The sequence below is a fragment of the Artemia sp. Qi Xiang Cuo genome, chromosome 19 (genome assembly GCF_049724085.1).
Source record: "Artemia sp. Qi Xiang Cuo chromosome 19, ASM4972408v1, whole genome shotgun sequence".
NCBI lineage: Eukaryota > Metazoa > Arthropoda > Branchiopoda > Anostraca > Artemiidae > Artemia > Artemia sp. Qi Xiang Cuo.
This window is the reverse complement of record NC_142812.1, coordinates 12,975,439-12,991,666: the sequence shown is the minus strand read 5'-3', so window position 1 is coordinate 12,991,666 and position 16,228 is coordinate 12,975,439. Positions and strand designations below refer to the sequence as shown.

Sequence of the window (16,228 nt, the reverse complement as noted above, 5' to 3'; positions counted from 1 at the left end):
GGGGGACCGTCCTGCTCATAGGTATAATTTCCTGAACTTTGAATTGGGTGGAACAAAATGGCTATCTAAAAATCTTTATTGGATGTGTTTTGGGAAATGGTGGGCGTGGAAGGGGCGTTGGTTGCTTTCAAATTACTTTGGACTATTAAAAAGGGCACTAGCCCTTTAAATTTCCAATCGAATGAGCCCTTTTTGATGTTTATACGACAACGCGTTATATAAAAACCTCATATGCCCCCTGGGCCATAATTTACAGCTCTTGCCCTGAGGGCTGTGGGTGATTTGTCATCCTCTAAACTCTAATTTCCAGAACTTAAAACTACGTTGAATAAAATGGCTATCTCAAAGTTTTGATTAGATGTGTTTCGGGAAAAGGTGGGCGCGAGAGGCGGGTTAGTTGCCCTCTAATCACTTTCGAATATTGAAAAGGGCGCTAGCCCTTTGAATTTCCAATCGAATGAGCCTTTTTTGAAGTTTCAATGAAGTTTCAATAATCCTAAAAGACTTAATTTCCAGAACGTTAAACTACGTTGAACAAAATGGAAATCTCAAAATTTTGATTGGATGTGTTTTGAAAAATGGTGGGCATGAGAGGGGCGTTAGTCGCTATCCAATCACTTTCAACTATTAAAAAAGGCATTAGCCCTTTCAATTTCAAATTGAATGAGCTCTTTTGAAGTTTCTACGACAAGGCTTTCAATGAAAACTTTATATGCCCCGGGGCATAACTTACAACCCTTGCACTGAGGGCTTTAAGGGGGTTATCATCCTAAAAGACCTAATTTCCAGAACTTTCAACTACGTTGAACAAAATGGATGTCTCAAAATTTTATTTCGATGTGTTTACAATGGTGGCCGTGAATGGTGTGTTTGGGACAATGGTGGGCGTTTGAAGTTTCTACGACAACACTTTCAATAAAAAACTTTATATGCCCCCAGGGCATAACTTACAAACCTTGCCCTGAGGGCTGTGGAAGGGAGAGGTCGTCATCCTTAAAGACCTAATTTCCATAATTTTCAACTATGTTGAATAAAATGTCTATCTAAAAATTTTGATTGGATGTTTTTGGGAAAAAGGTGGGCGTGAGAGGGGGTTAGTTGACTTCAAATCAATTTCGACTATTAAAAAGGGTACTAGCGCTTTGAATTTCAAATCGAATGAGCCATTTTTCAAGTTTCTACGACAATGATTTCAATAAAAACCTTCTATGCCCCCAGGGCATAACTTATAATCCTTGCCCTGAAGGTTGGGGGGGGGAGTTTACTGATAAAAAATATGTTTTCTATCTGTAAATCAACTACGCTGAACAAAATGGCTATCTCAAAATTTTTATTGGATGTGTTTGGGGGAATGATATGCGTGGGGGGGGGGGGGCTAGTTGCCCTCCAATCACTTTCGACGATTAAAAAGGGCACTAGCCACTCCAATTTCCAATCGAATTAGCCCTTTTTCAAGGTTTCTACGACAAATATTTCAATAAAAACCTTATATGCCCCCAGGGCATAACTTGTAATCCTTGCCCTGAGGGTTGTGGAAGAGTGTCCTCCTGAAAAATATATTTTCTATCCGTAAATCAACTACGCTGAACAAAATGTCTATCTCAAAATTTTGGTTGGATGTGTTTGTGGGAATGATGGGCGTGGGGGGGGGCTAGTTGCCCTCCAATAACTTTTGACTATTAAAAAGGGCACCAGCCTTTTGAATTTCCAATAGAATAAGCTTTTTTTGAAGTTTCTACGACAACACCTTCTATAAAAAACCTTATATGCCCCCAAGGCATAACTTCAAACCCTTGCCCTGAGGGCTGTGGGGGAGTGTCCTCCTAAAAAAATATTTTCTATCTGGAAATCAACTACGCTGAACAAAATGGCTGTCTCGAAATTTTGATTGGATGTGTTTTGGGAAATGATGGGCATGGGGGGGGGGGGTTAGTTGCCCTCCAAAAACTTTCGTCTATTAAAAAGGGCACTAGCCCTTTGAATTTCCGATCGAATGAGCATTTTTTGAAGTTTCTACGACAACACCTTCTATAAAAACCTTAGATGACCCCACGGCATAACTTAAAACCCTTGCCCTGAGGGCTGTGGGGGAGTGACCTCCTCAAAAACATATTTTCTATATGGAAATCAATTAGGCTGAACAGAATGGCTATCTCAAAATTTTGATTGGATGTGTTTGGGGGAATGATGGCGTGGGGGGGTATTTGACCTCCAATCACTTTTGACTATTGAAAAGGGCACTAGCTCTTCGAATTTCTAATCTAAAGAGTCTTTTTTGAAGTTTCTACGACAACGCCTTCTATAAAAAACCTTAACTCCCCCAAGGCCATAGCTTAAAACCCTTGCCCTGAGGGTTGTGGGGAGTGTCCTCCTCAAAACATATTTTCTATGTGGAAATCAACTAGGCTGAACAGAATGGCTATCTCAAAATTTTGATTGGATGTGTTTGGGGGAATGATGGCGTGGGGGGGTATTTGACCTCCAATCACTTTCGACTATTAAAAAGGGTACTAGCCCTTTGAATTTCCAATCGAATGAACCTGTTTTGAAGTTTCTGTGGCAATGCCTTCTATAAAAACCTTATATGCCCCCAGGGCATAACTTAAAACCCTTGCCCTGAGGGTTGTGGGGGAGTGTCCTCCTCAAAACATTTTTTCTATGGGGAAATCAACTAAGTTGAACAAAATGGCAATCTCAAAATTTTGATTGGATGTGTTTGGGGGAATGATGGGCGTTGGGGTGGGGGGGGCTAGTTGCCCTCCAATAGCATTCGACTACTAAAAACGGCACTAGCCATTCCAATTTCCAATCAAATGAGCCCATTTAGAAGTTTCTACGACAACTCCTTCGATACGAAGTGCCCGGGTATGTAAAAAAAACACATTGTGCCCATATAGTTATATATAGACATATATATATATATATATATATATATATATATATATATATATATATATATATATATATATATATATATATATATATATATATATATATATATATATATATATATATATATATATATATATGTATATGTATATGTATATATATATATATATATATATATATATATATATATGTATACTATATATATATACATATATATATATATATATATATATATATATATATATATATATATATATATACACAATATATATATATATATATATATATATATATATATATATATATATATATATATATATATATATATATATATTTATATATATATATATATATATATATATATATATATATATATATATATATATATATATATATATATATATATATATATATATATACTACTACTACTACTACTACTAACAACTCACCGCAGCACCAAGCCGCCTGAGGCCAACACAGCTACGCACGATCCTCTTCCACCCCAATCTATTCAAAGCCTCCCTTTTTACACCCGCCCACGAAGTTCCCATTTCCTTTAAATCTTTCTTTATGACGTCCTCCCACCCCAGACGGGGACGACCTACTTTCCGTTTAGCCCTAGATGGTTGGCAGAAAAGAACAATATTCGGCAATCTGTCATCCTTCATCCGCACAACGTGCCCTAACCACCTCAACCTTTTTTTCATTATAGCCCTAGAGAGCGTTAGTGAACCACATTTTTCGTATAGCCTATTGTTTGAAATACGATCAGTCAGCCGGGTACCCAGAACAATCCTTAAGCAATTTCTCTGGAAAACATCTAGCAAATCTTCATCCGCTTTTCGGAGCGTCCATACTTCAGAGCTATATTTAATCACTGTAATCACTGTAGCTTCTAATATTCTAATCTTAGTCTGTAGACTTATCTTCCTATTCTTCCAAACTTTTTTCAACTGTGAAAGGATACCCTAGCCTTGACTATTCTACTTTTAATATCTTCAGTGCTCCCACCATCTTTACTAATAATACTACCGAGGTAAGTGAAGCTGCCCACCTGATCAATCTTTTCATTGCCCAACATCAGCTTTTCATCTTCACTTATTCCTAGCCTTAGTGACTGAGAGATAGCACTAATCACTTTAATGTATTTGTCTGGTATACCATACAAGGATAAAACTTTTACTAAAGCTCTTCTATCAGCAGAATTTAACGCTTGCTCGTAATCTATAAAAATGAGGACCAAATGTGTTTGAAAACTCAGGCACTTCTCAATTATTAGCCTAAGAGTGAAAATTTGGTCGACACATCCTCTACCCTTCCTAAAACCGCACTGTTCTTCTCTTAAAACTTTGTCTACAGCATCTCTCAGTCTAAAAAGTATCATATTACTAAGTAATTTACTATCTACAGAGACCAGACTAATGTCTCGATAATTAACACACTCACTTTTATCACCTTTCTTATAAAGTGGCTTAATTAAGGTTTTCCTAAAATCGTTAGGTACTTCCCCTTTTTCAAAAGTCATATTCATAATCTTCAATAACTTATTTCTGACCTCAGAGCCACCATATATAAGACACTCATTTACCACCCTATCAGCACCTGGAGCCTTATTATTCTTAAATCCTTTTAGTACTGTTGCTAATTCCTCCTCACAAAACAAATCTTCCTTCACATCCAAAGAATCACAAACTTTTTCATTTTCCTCTATACTTTTTCCTGCAACTCTATCTCGGTTAAGCAAGTTCTCAAAATGTTCGGCCCATCTCTCTTTAGTTTTTTCCTTATCGCTAATTGCGACCCCATTTCTATCTTTAACTGGGACAAGTCCGGATTGACTACTCCCTCTCAATTTGTTAACGTGCTAGTACAATATTTTACTATTATTCCTTCTAGCTGCATCTTCCAGATCCTTGGCAATTTTATCCATGGCCTCCACTTCACACCTCCTTAGTTCATATTTTAATGCTTTCTCCACTTTCTTTACTTTCCTTTTGTTTTCATACGATCTATCGCTCAAATAATTCTTGTACAAGTCCCTTCTCCTCTCTATTAAACATAAAGCTTTTTCACTAATATTCTTAGCTGCAGTTCTAGCTTTCTTCCCTAATACAGCTTCAGCAACTTCACAAATTATTTTTCTAAAATTATTCCAACCATCTTCCAAATTATAAAATTTTTAACTCTCAAGTTTAGTATTCAACAGTTCCTGGAAAGTTTCTCTCAAATTCTCATCCTGGAGTCTACCAACATCATAACTTCCCGGGAGGTATTTACCCTTCCAAAATTTCAGCTTTAAATTAACCCTAGACACAACTAGATGGTGATCTTTATTTTTAACGTCAATATCAGCATTCCTATATACCCTTGTATCCTGTATTGATCCTGCCAGTTTTCGATTTACTATAACCTTATCAATAGGGTTTGCTGTCTACCATCACGTGAATACCAAGTTAACTTATGAGCCATTTTATGACCAAACACCGTATTGGTTATGACTAGATTGTTATACCTACAAAATTGCAAAAGTCTGTATCCATTACTGTTTTCTTTTCCTACACCAAATTTACTTAGGCTGGGATACCATCTATCCCTATTTCTACCAACCTGGGCATTAACATCCCCCAGTAATAACATCATATTTCTACCTGGGACCTTGTCTATTTGCTCCTGTAACTGAAAGTAAAATTGATCTGAGTCCCTAGTATCTCCGTCAGACGGTTCTACAGGTGCGTATACTACTATAACTGATACCCTAAACTTTTTAGTCATAAAATGAGCAATTAGTATTCTATTATTAATACCTTCCCAGCCTAAACAAGACTTAACAACTTCCTTATTCATCATGAGCCCAACTCCCTGTCTATGTACCCCATCCTTCCTGCCTGAGTAAAAAATTCTATATCACCTAATTTCATGCTTCCTACCCCTGGGATATGAGTTTTTGAAACTCCTAATGAATCCAGTTCGAATCGTCTGAATTCGTCAGTCAAAATGTATACGATAGTCATTTTTTAACATCGTAACATTCCAAGTTCCATTCTTCATGCCCTTTAAATCATTGAAATTATTTTCGCCTCAGTAAAAGCTATGATCCCAGATGCCAGTGCAGGAAGTGACTCACATATCTTCTCAACTCTACACCAAAGTTCCTAAGCTGGAATGGAACCGGTCAGCAAGAAGTGCCTAGGACCTCCATGAATGGAGGCTTTGTGCAATCCTGGGCCCCTCTTGGTCACAACATGGTTTTCAGCACTTGGCGATACTCTTCTATCAACAAGATTCGAAATCCTGCACAGACATTCTCAAGCCCATTACTTCCGACTCATTATATATTCATGCCTACAAATATTATGCTACTACGGGGAAGCAGCCCATAATAGATAAATTTCCTAGGAAAATGTTTTTAAGCCCGAAGACACCCATAAAAACATACCAAGCCCAGAAGAAATGTCCATTAGTCAGAATCCCGTGCGAATGCTGTGTCGTTTACTAGACTATAATTTCCTCAAGGGGCGCCACTCCTCAAGTGGGAATAAAGTTGACCACAAGGTCCCCAGTCTTGCGGGTACCCCGAAAAGGTCGAGGCAACCCTTCGCAGAGGCCGTTGTCCATAGATCTGGATCTTACGCCCTGCCACAGTTGTCCTCCTATAGAGGATCCTCCCGCGAGGGTGTTCTGCATCACCATGCAATTTAACCCATTACTGGGAGAAGGTTTGCAACTCATGGGACTTGTGGACAAACCAGTGGGTCCTTTTGAGTGTACATTTGAGGGGCCTTCTTCCTCCTTCGCCTCTATTTACGACCCCAGGCGAGGGTGTCCCAGATTCTGTTATGGACCCCCAGGGACATGGTCCCCCCTTGGTCCGTGCTTCCTATGGAGGTACCCAAACACGCAAACTACTTATAAATATATATAACTCACTAAATATATAAGTTATACACAGAAATATAGAACCCACTGACATATTTAACCTACTACTTATAAATATATATAACTCACTGACTATATAAGTTATATACAGAAATATATAACTCACTGACATATTTAACCTACTACTTATAAATATATATAACTCACTGAATATATAAGTTATATACAGAAATATAAAACTCACTGACATATTTAACCTACTACTTATAAATATATATAACTCACTGAATATATAAGTTATATACAGAAATATAGAACTCACTGACATATTTAACCTACTACTTATAAATATATATAACTCACTGAATATATAAGTTAAATACAGAAATATAGAACTCACTGACGTATTTAACCTACTACTTATAAATATATATAACTCATTGAATATATAAGTTATATACAGAAATATAAAACTCACTGACATATTTAACCTACTACTTATAAATATATATAAATCACTGACTATATAAGTTACACACAGAAATATAGAACTCACTGACATATTTAACCTACTACTTATAAATATATATAACTCACTGAATATATAAGTTATATACAGGAATATAGAACTCATTGAAATATTTAACCTACTACTTATAAATATATATAACTCACTGACTATATAAGTTATATACAGTAATATATAACTCATTGACATATTTAACCTACTACTTATAAATATATATAACTCATTGAATATATAAGTTATATACAGAAATATATAACTCACTGACATATTTAACCTACTACTTACAAATATATATAAATCACTGACTATATAAGTTATATACAGAAAAATAGAACTCACTGATATATTTAACCTACTACTTATAAATATATATAACTCACTGACTATATAAGTTATACACAGAAATATAGAACTCACTGACATATTTAACCTACTACTTATAAATATATATAACTCACTGACTATATAAGTTATATACAGAAATATAGAGCTCACTTACATATTTAACCTACTACTTATAAATATATATAACTCACTGAATATATAAGTTATATACAGAAATATACACCTTACTGACATATTTAACCTACTACTTATAAATATATATAACTCACTGACTATATAAGTTATATACAGAAATATAGAACTCACTGACATATTTAACCTACTACTTATAAATATATATAACTCACTGAATATATAAGTTATATACAGAAATATATAACTCACTGACATATTTAACCTACTACTTATAAATATGTATAACTCAATGAATATATAAGTTATGTACAGAAATATAAAACTTACTGACATATTCAACCTACTACTAATAAATATATATAACTCACTGACTATATAAGCTATATACAGAAATATATAACTTACTGACATATTTAACCTACTACTTATAAATATATATAACTCACTGAATATATAAGTTATATACAGATATATATAACTCACTGATATAATTAACCTACTACTTATAAATATATATAACTCACTGAATATATAAGTTATCTACAGCAATATATAACTTACTGACATATTTAACCTACTACTTATAAATATATATAACTCACTGACTATATAAGTTATATACAGAAATATATAATTTACTGACATATTTAACCTACTACTTATACATATATATATATAACTCACTGACATATTTAACCTACTACTTATAAATATATATAACTCACTGACTATATAAGTTATATACAGAAATATATAACTTACTGACATATATATATATATAATATATATATATATATATATATATATATATATATATATATATATATATATATATATATATATATATATATATTGATGATATTAGTCAATGATTGCGATGGGGAATTTTCACCCCAACCTGTCATAGGCACCTGTAAGGGGGGCCGGCCCCCCAGTGGGTTAATGTTGCTGTCTTATATTTTTATATTTTTGTTTTGAGATTTCTCTTATACGGTATTGAAGGTGCTGACTAGACCAGGTAAACCCCTCTCACTCTAAAATTCAGCTTATAAGCGCCCATGCAACCTGTGGTATCACAAGCTGATTGACAATATGGATTCTGGGGTTCGATTCCAGCTACCAAAAGTTGGGGCTACTGGGTTTCTAGCTCGCCATTAAAAAGAGACTCTGGAACTGAAACGTCAACACTAACCTGTAGACGTATTTTAATAATTTAATATCCCTACTTAAACTTAGGAATATTGCCCCTTTTCTTTTGTGTATAAACCGATATCTTTTGTTTTAGTTGAGATCCCGAGGATATCTTTGTCGGGACAGTTTAAACGAGTGTGATCTGCCGGAGTTTTGCACTGGCAAGTCAGGACAATGTCCAATGGATATTTACAAGAAAAATGGACACTCCTGTGGTGTTGACGGGTATTGTTTTCGGGGTGAATGTCCAACAACCAATGCTCAGTGTTACAACCTTTGGGGATTTGGTAATGTACCTTATTTATACATTTTTGTTTAGATGGTTTATTTTAAGGTCACGTTTGTATCTGAACGAATATCCAATTAATTTTGTTTTATAGTCATTCTCTTCCCAACTTAGTTTTAAATTTTGTGTTCAAATGAAAATATTTGGGTTGTACGAAAAGCGGATACGTGGAAGTGATTTGTCAATTGTGGTATTAAACACAGAAACTAGATAATAATATGAAATACAATAAAATTACGGGAAGTAAAGTAAAACCTTTGATATTTTTCTGAAAACATTGTATTGGGGGGGGGGGGGGTAACCCCTTAGAAAGTTGGAGTCTCTTGTTGAACATGACCATTTTTATTGTAAAACAGTATGTATGAAGAAGTCCTTCGTATGCAATTACATCTTATACGATATTTTGATACGTTGCCCTCACATACTATGGCATATATACATTAGTTTTTCACGAGGGGGGGGGGAGAGATTTGAAAAACTGATAAATTTACGTGAGCTATAGAAGATATCAAAGATGCATCGTAAAAACCTCGAATTTCTAAGGGACACGGCAGCAAAGAACATGAGTTTGATGAAACTCGAAATGACAAATTTTGGAAGAACATAGGTAGCCTACTCTTACCAGTTCAGTTTTTGTGTTAAAGTCAAAATATTCTGGGTTGTCCAAAAATGGGCCTGAAACATTGACATGGAAAATACGGGTCTGAAATGAGTCTGGAATCTACGCATGTTCTGTTTCACAGCGATCGAAGGCTTCAAAAAGAGGGCAGCCATTTTCCGCCATCTCGTGTACATATCAGGGTGCCATTTGTGCCACGCTGTTCCCGCCAAGCCTGGAATAGTTTTTACCATGCTTGGAACACTTCCACCACGCTTGGCTCTCACCAATTGGTGTACAGGGTTCCTAAAAGTGGATGTCCCTTAAAGAATTCGCAGCTCCAAGCCACGTTAGCCCAACACAGATAGCCTACTCACCTGAACAGGTTCTTCCTCCTTCTTAATCTATCCAGAACACCTTTCTCTGCCCACACCCCTGAAGCTGTTTTAAAATCAAATTACGAGTCTAGTTTTTTCCTAGCTTCTAGTTTTGTCTAAATAATGAATTAACCTCTGAATGGCTTGCGTAGTTTCAAATTTATATTTAAGAACTTTTTTCAGCCCTTACAATCTGCTAGACAAATTATTTTCCAATTCAACATTTTTTTGGGGGGGAGGGAGTAATATTTTTTGGGGATGGGGTTGTTACGAATTACTTTGAAGAAAAGTGTCAAGAAATTGTTTTAAGCGTTTTTATTACGTTCTTACAAGTCAGACAAATTTTTCAGGTGGGGCAAAGCCCCCTAACCCCTTGCCGGAATACAGCCTTGTGATCAACACTTCAATCTTGACCTAAAACACCGCTAGCTGTGGGTACAAGATACATTCCACGACTATTTTCTCCTAGTTCTTTCTTTCTATTTCCTTCCTTTTTTCGATTCAAAAATTGAGATCAAACAGTTCGTTGTAACGAACTGAAAGTAAGGAGCGACGCGGCTCAATAGTAACCGAAACTCTAAAAAACAGAATTTTGATACCAGTAGATACATTAAAAGAATCGGATTTTTATGCTGATTTCAAATATATAAAATTCATCAAATTTAGTCCACCATAAAAAAGTTACGATCCTGAAAAAAATAACCTTATTTTCGAAAAAAGGGGGAAATATCCACTAAAAGTGATCGAATCTTGATGAAAACCAAACCATCAGATTCAGAGTATCAGTAAGCCCTACCGTAGACGTTTCAAGCTCCTATCTGCAAAAACGTGGAATTTCGTATTTTTTGCCAGAAGAAAGATCTGGGATGCGTGTTTATTTGTTTTTTTTTTTGTTTTATTGTTTTAAAAAATAGAGTTGCGAAAAAGAGTCAAACTTTAGCGCAAAGAGCGAGGCATTGAGGAGGGGACAGCCCCTTTCATATACGGAATAATTTCTATTCGTTTTAAGTTTTAATGTCGCTCCGTACTTTCAGTTAAAAAAAACTTTTTTTTTGTTTAATAGCAATCAGTTTCGAAGATGAAAACGTGCACTTATTTTTCAACTTGCACGCTCTTCCTCCATCATAATCTATTCAGAGCTTGACTCTTTACTTCTTCTCATGAAGGTGCTATTATGCTTAATTGTTATTATAATTAGCATTGCATTTTTCCCTCTGTTTTCCTTTTGTAGAATTAATCAGTTTAGCCTCTCAATGGTCCGTATAGTGTCAGCATTATTAAGACAGTCCTTTAAATTATTTACTTTCTATTTATGAAGCTGAGACATCTATCACTTTCGGAAGTGAAGATTTATTTATTCTGTCGACGGTTACTTTAATATTTGATTGATCCGATAGAAAGCCTAGAGGAAAGGAAAGCAAATTGTCAATACCATCCTTTTTCGATGAGTAATGATCTATCTTTCGGATGGAAAGCCCACTTGTGATTAATCGATTAGACAAGGTATATATCTAGGGGGTGGAATAATTCAATCTTGTTAGCTGTAACCTGTAGATTGATTGTGTAAATCTTGGAACCTCTGAGGATTATCTGTTTTTGTAACTGCTAAGTTTGAGACATATACTAGTATGACAAAGTCTGATTCTTGGTTCTTAATCATGGGTCGAGTTGAAGGTCCCCAATGTTTTTATATGGAAATGGAAAGATTCGTTTTGGTACTCTTCTGAAATACAGGACACGCGAAAGAAAGACCGCATTGAAATCTCAAAGCCGGTATTGATAAGAAGGTTTCCGCTGCCTAGTGAGGTATTGCTCACTCTGTGAAAAAAATTTAAACTTTAGTTTTTTGGGGTTTAGGGGGACTAAAAGGTAGCTAGGTTAGGTCAAATTAGTTTAGGTTACGTATTTAATATATGATATGCTTTATCCCCCCAAATAATTGCCGTTTTTCATTTCTTTAGGAAAGGATGTGTAATACCATATATTTTAAAAAGTTTCTACAGTTTTGGGTGTAATTTGATAAAGAATTGTTGGTCCAGTTGATTTTTTCTTTTGTTTAGGCAAAACTATTGCACTTTTAAAGAAATTCAAAATTGAGACGTAACAATTTGATAATGGTGTATTAGTGGATAATGAAGGAGGAGGAAGGAGGAGGGGGGAAGTAGGAGGAGGTAGAAGAGTCTTATGGCCTGTTCTTCTCCCTCGTACGGACTGTGCAGATTGGTGACATTTCCATATTTTATGTTATTTGCCATACACTTCACCTGTTTTGTGGGTTTTGTAATCCCCCCTCCCACCCGTTCCACTTAAGAAGTTTTGGAACTCTCGAAATAAATCACAGTGTATGCCTGATTAGTTTAAGAGATCAATGCTAAATGATCCAGTTCGTTTTAGGGCTTAAAGGAGATAAATTCTCTTTGTCTCCTTAAACGCTTTAAAGGATATTCCAGTATAACCTGAAGTTATTTTTGTAACTAGAGGTAATAGCATTAAGGTTGCAGAATCTATAGTAAAAAATACAAGTTGATTTGAAAAGTATCTGACCTTTGGTACCCACCTTGAGTGAGAGTCCTTGTTTTTCGGGTACTTTAAACTGCAGGAAAGAATAAAGAAAGCATGATTTTACCGCCAATAGGCCTACCGTATCAAAGTGAACTGACCCGATTACCTACCTAGATTTTTCCGAGCTAACCTAGACCTACTATGTGCATAGTAGGTGAATTAATTATTCTTAAATATAATTAATTATTCTACTATGTGAATTAAATTATTCTTAAAAATTAAAAATTTCAACTTACAGAGAAATTTCAGCTTTAATCCTGTCGTCTTGCAAATAAATCTTATCAAATATCCGATTTTCTTTGAAAGTTTCCGCTTTTTTCTATGAAGTCGCTAGACGCTAAACCATAATTAAATAAAAAAAAAAAGTATTTTTAACTGAAACTAAGGAGCGACATTAAAACTTAAAACGAACAAAAATTATTCCGTATATGAAAGGGGTTGTCCCCTCCTCAATACCTCGCTCTTTACGCTAAAGTTTTTTATTGTTTTAAAAAATAAAGTTGTGTGACAGATTCAAACCTTAGCATAAAGAGCGACGTATTGAGAAGGGTACATCCCCTTTCATATACGGAATAATTTTTGTTCGTTTTAAGTTTTAATGTCGCTCCTTACTTCCAGTTAAAAAACTTGTTTTTTTTATTTAATTTCTGACATTTTTGGATTAACGCAGATTTGATTTCGGCTCATCATGCATGAACAATCTAAGCGAAATTGGCATGTTTGTTTTACTTTTTTGGCTAAATGGCTTCCTCAAAATTCTGTTGTGACGTAACTTACGTAACGAACTTCTATATTCGTAGGTTTTATTACGAATATTAGGGACTTTGCCGCCTATTCGATACCTTGCTCTTTACGCTAAAGTTCGAATTTTGTTCGAATCACAAACCCCTGAATCACAAAGGCAGGTAATTAGAATAGATAGCTCTTTTGAAAGTACTAAAAACAACTAGCAAAAAGGGCGAGGTATTGACTTGGGGGCGAACCCCCTCATATACGTAATAATTTCTGTTTGTTTTAAGTTTTAATGTTGCTCCTTACTTTGAGTTGAAAAAACTAGTTTTTTATTTAATTTTTGATCGTTTTTTTAAATAATGCTGGGAAATCCTGCGCCCCCTTCATAGAAATATCCCTTCTCCCAAGGAAACATCCTCCGTGGAAGGATCCCCCCGTAACCCCCTCCTGCAACACCCCCCCCCTCATCAGAAAAAAATCCCTCCTGAAACGTCTTTATACCTCCCATTAACCAATACTATGCGTAAACAATGGGCAAAGTTCATAATTTCCAGCCCTTCCCCCGGGAACTGTGGAGGATTAAGTCATCCTCAAAGACAAATTTATTAGATTTTCGACTATGCTGAACAAAATGGCTATCTCAAAATTTTAATTGGGAGACTTTGGGAAAAAAATGAGCGTGGGAGGGGTTTAAGTTGCACTCCAATTTTTTTGGTCACTTAGAAAGGGCACTAGAACTCTTAATTTCCGTTCAAATGAGCCCTCTTACGATATTCTAGGACTACTGGATCGATACGATCACCCCTTGGAAAATAAAAAACAAACACACAAACAAACAAAAACAAACAAACACGCATCCGTGATCTTTCTTCTCACAAAAAATACATAATTCCACATTTTTGCAGATAGGAGCTTGAAACTTCCACGGTAGGGTTTTCTGATACGCTGAATCCGATGGCGCGATTTTCATTAAAGTTCTGTTACTTTTTGAGGATGTTTCCCCCTTTTTTTTTAAAATAAGGGAAATTTTCTCGCATAACTTTTGATGGGTAAAACTAAACTTAATGAAACTTATATATTACAAATCAACATAAAAATCTGATTCTATTGATATATCTATGGGTATCAAAATTCAGGTTTTTAAAGTTTCGGTTACTATTGAGCCGGGTCACTCCTTACTTAAAGTTCGTTACCACGAACTGTTTGATTGGGGCTTGTAGTTTTTATTCTATCATCCCTTGCTACATCACTGAAGATCCAACTACTATAAGTAACTTTGTATTTTGGAGATCAACTTCAAGAAAAAAATTACTTGTGGAACACATATGACCTTATATCAATTCAGCGGGGTATAGGTTTGAATTACGACAAATATATTGGGCAGTGCTATAGCGCTGCCTATTATTTACTGTAATTAATTAAAAAAACTTTTTCCACAAAATAGGTTTTTCAAAGAAAAGTAAAGAACTCCATTAAACAAAAAATGAGCAAAAATAAAATCAAATAATCTACTAAGCGGTAAACTACTACAAATCAGCATCGATAAATAAATAAAACCCATAACGAACAGAAATTACAGTAATTAACGGAGTCAAGCTCAAAACGAGCAGAAATTAACATAAGTTGGGTTCAAAACCCCTATTATGCCTTCCCAATGCCGGAACAAAATTTGCACTTTACTGAAACAATATAAATGTTTTTACTCTTATACCTTTAATAAATCAAATAATATTAACATTTTGTTTACTAAATATCATTATATGTATATTAAACTGACAATACACATTCATTTGTATTTTTCCAATAAAGTGCAAATTTTGTTCTTGATTTTATTTTTGCTCATTTTTTGTTTAATGGAGTTCTTTACTTTTCTTTGAAAAACTTATTTTGCGGAAAAAGTTATTTTAATTAATTTCTGTTCATTTTATATTGACATAGTCTTTTCAGGGAAAAAGAAAATAATACTTTAAATCTTTTGGTTTTTTAAGACTTTATAGTTTGGCCTGCTATTTGTATGCTGGAGAAAATTTTTCAGCAATTTTTAACAAAATATACCCTTTTAAAAATCTGGACACAAATAGAATTGTTTAATTTACTTTCATACCTCCTCTAGTTGACTTGAAATGGAAAACTTGATACCATTTGCAAAAAAATCTGTTTACTTTCTTTGATAGCTTGAATACACTTAGGCTATTTTGAATTTCTTAAATTCTAAGAGCAGAAGTGGGAGGTTTGGCGTGGTAGGGGGGGAATGGAAGGGGGATTAGTTGCCCTCCAATCACTTTCGACTATTAAGAAGGGGATCAGTGCTTTGTATTTTCTATCGAATTAGCCTTTTTTTAAGTTCCCACGACATCTCATTCGATACGAAGTGCCCTGGTCTAAACAACAACAACAACAAAAATAATACATTATACCCACTTCGATCTTTAATATAAAAATGTCAAGCCTTCCAATCACTTTCGACTATTAAAAAGGGCACTAGACCTTTCGATGTCCAATCGAATGAGCCCTTTTGGAAACGACAACGCTTTCTATAAACACCTTATATGCTCCCAGGGCATAAATTACAACCCTTACCCTAAGGTCTGTTAGGGTGGTTGTCATCCTCTAAGGCCAAATTTCCAGAACTTTAAACTACGTTAAACAACATGCCTATCATAAAATTTTGATTGGATGTGTTTGGGGAAATGATGGGCGTGAGAGGG

The 16,228-nt window shown here is 34.9% G+C and overlaps 1 protein-coding gene across 1 annotated transcript in view; it reads left to right on the top strand.

Moving 5' to 3' along the window:
* LOC148940513 (disintegrin and metalloproteinase domain-containing protein unc-71-like) overlaps positions 1-16,228 on the top strand; it is a 426,194-nt gene that overhangs the window by 231,345 nt on the left and 178,621 nt on the right. The window contains exon 7 of the mRNA XM_089104806.1: positions 9,060-9,252. Within this exon, the coding sequence (XP_088960932.1) occupies positions 9,060-9,252 (193 nt within the window). The remainder of the gene's footprint in view (positions 1-9,059; positions 9,253-16,228) is intronic.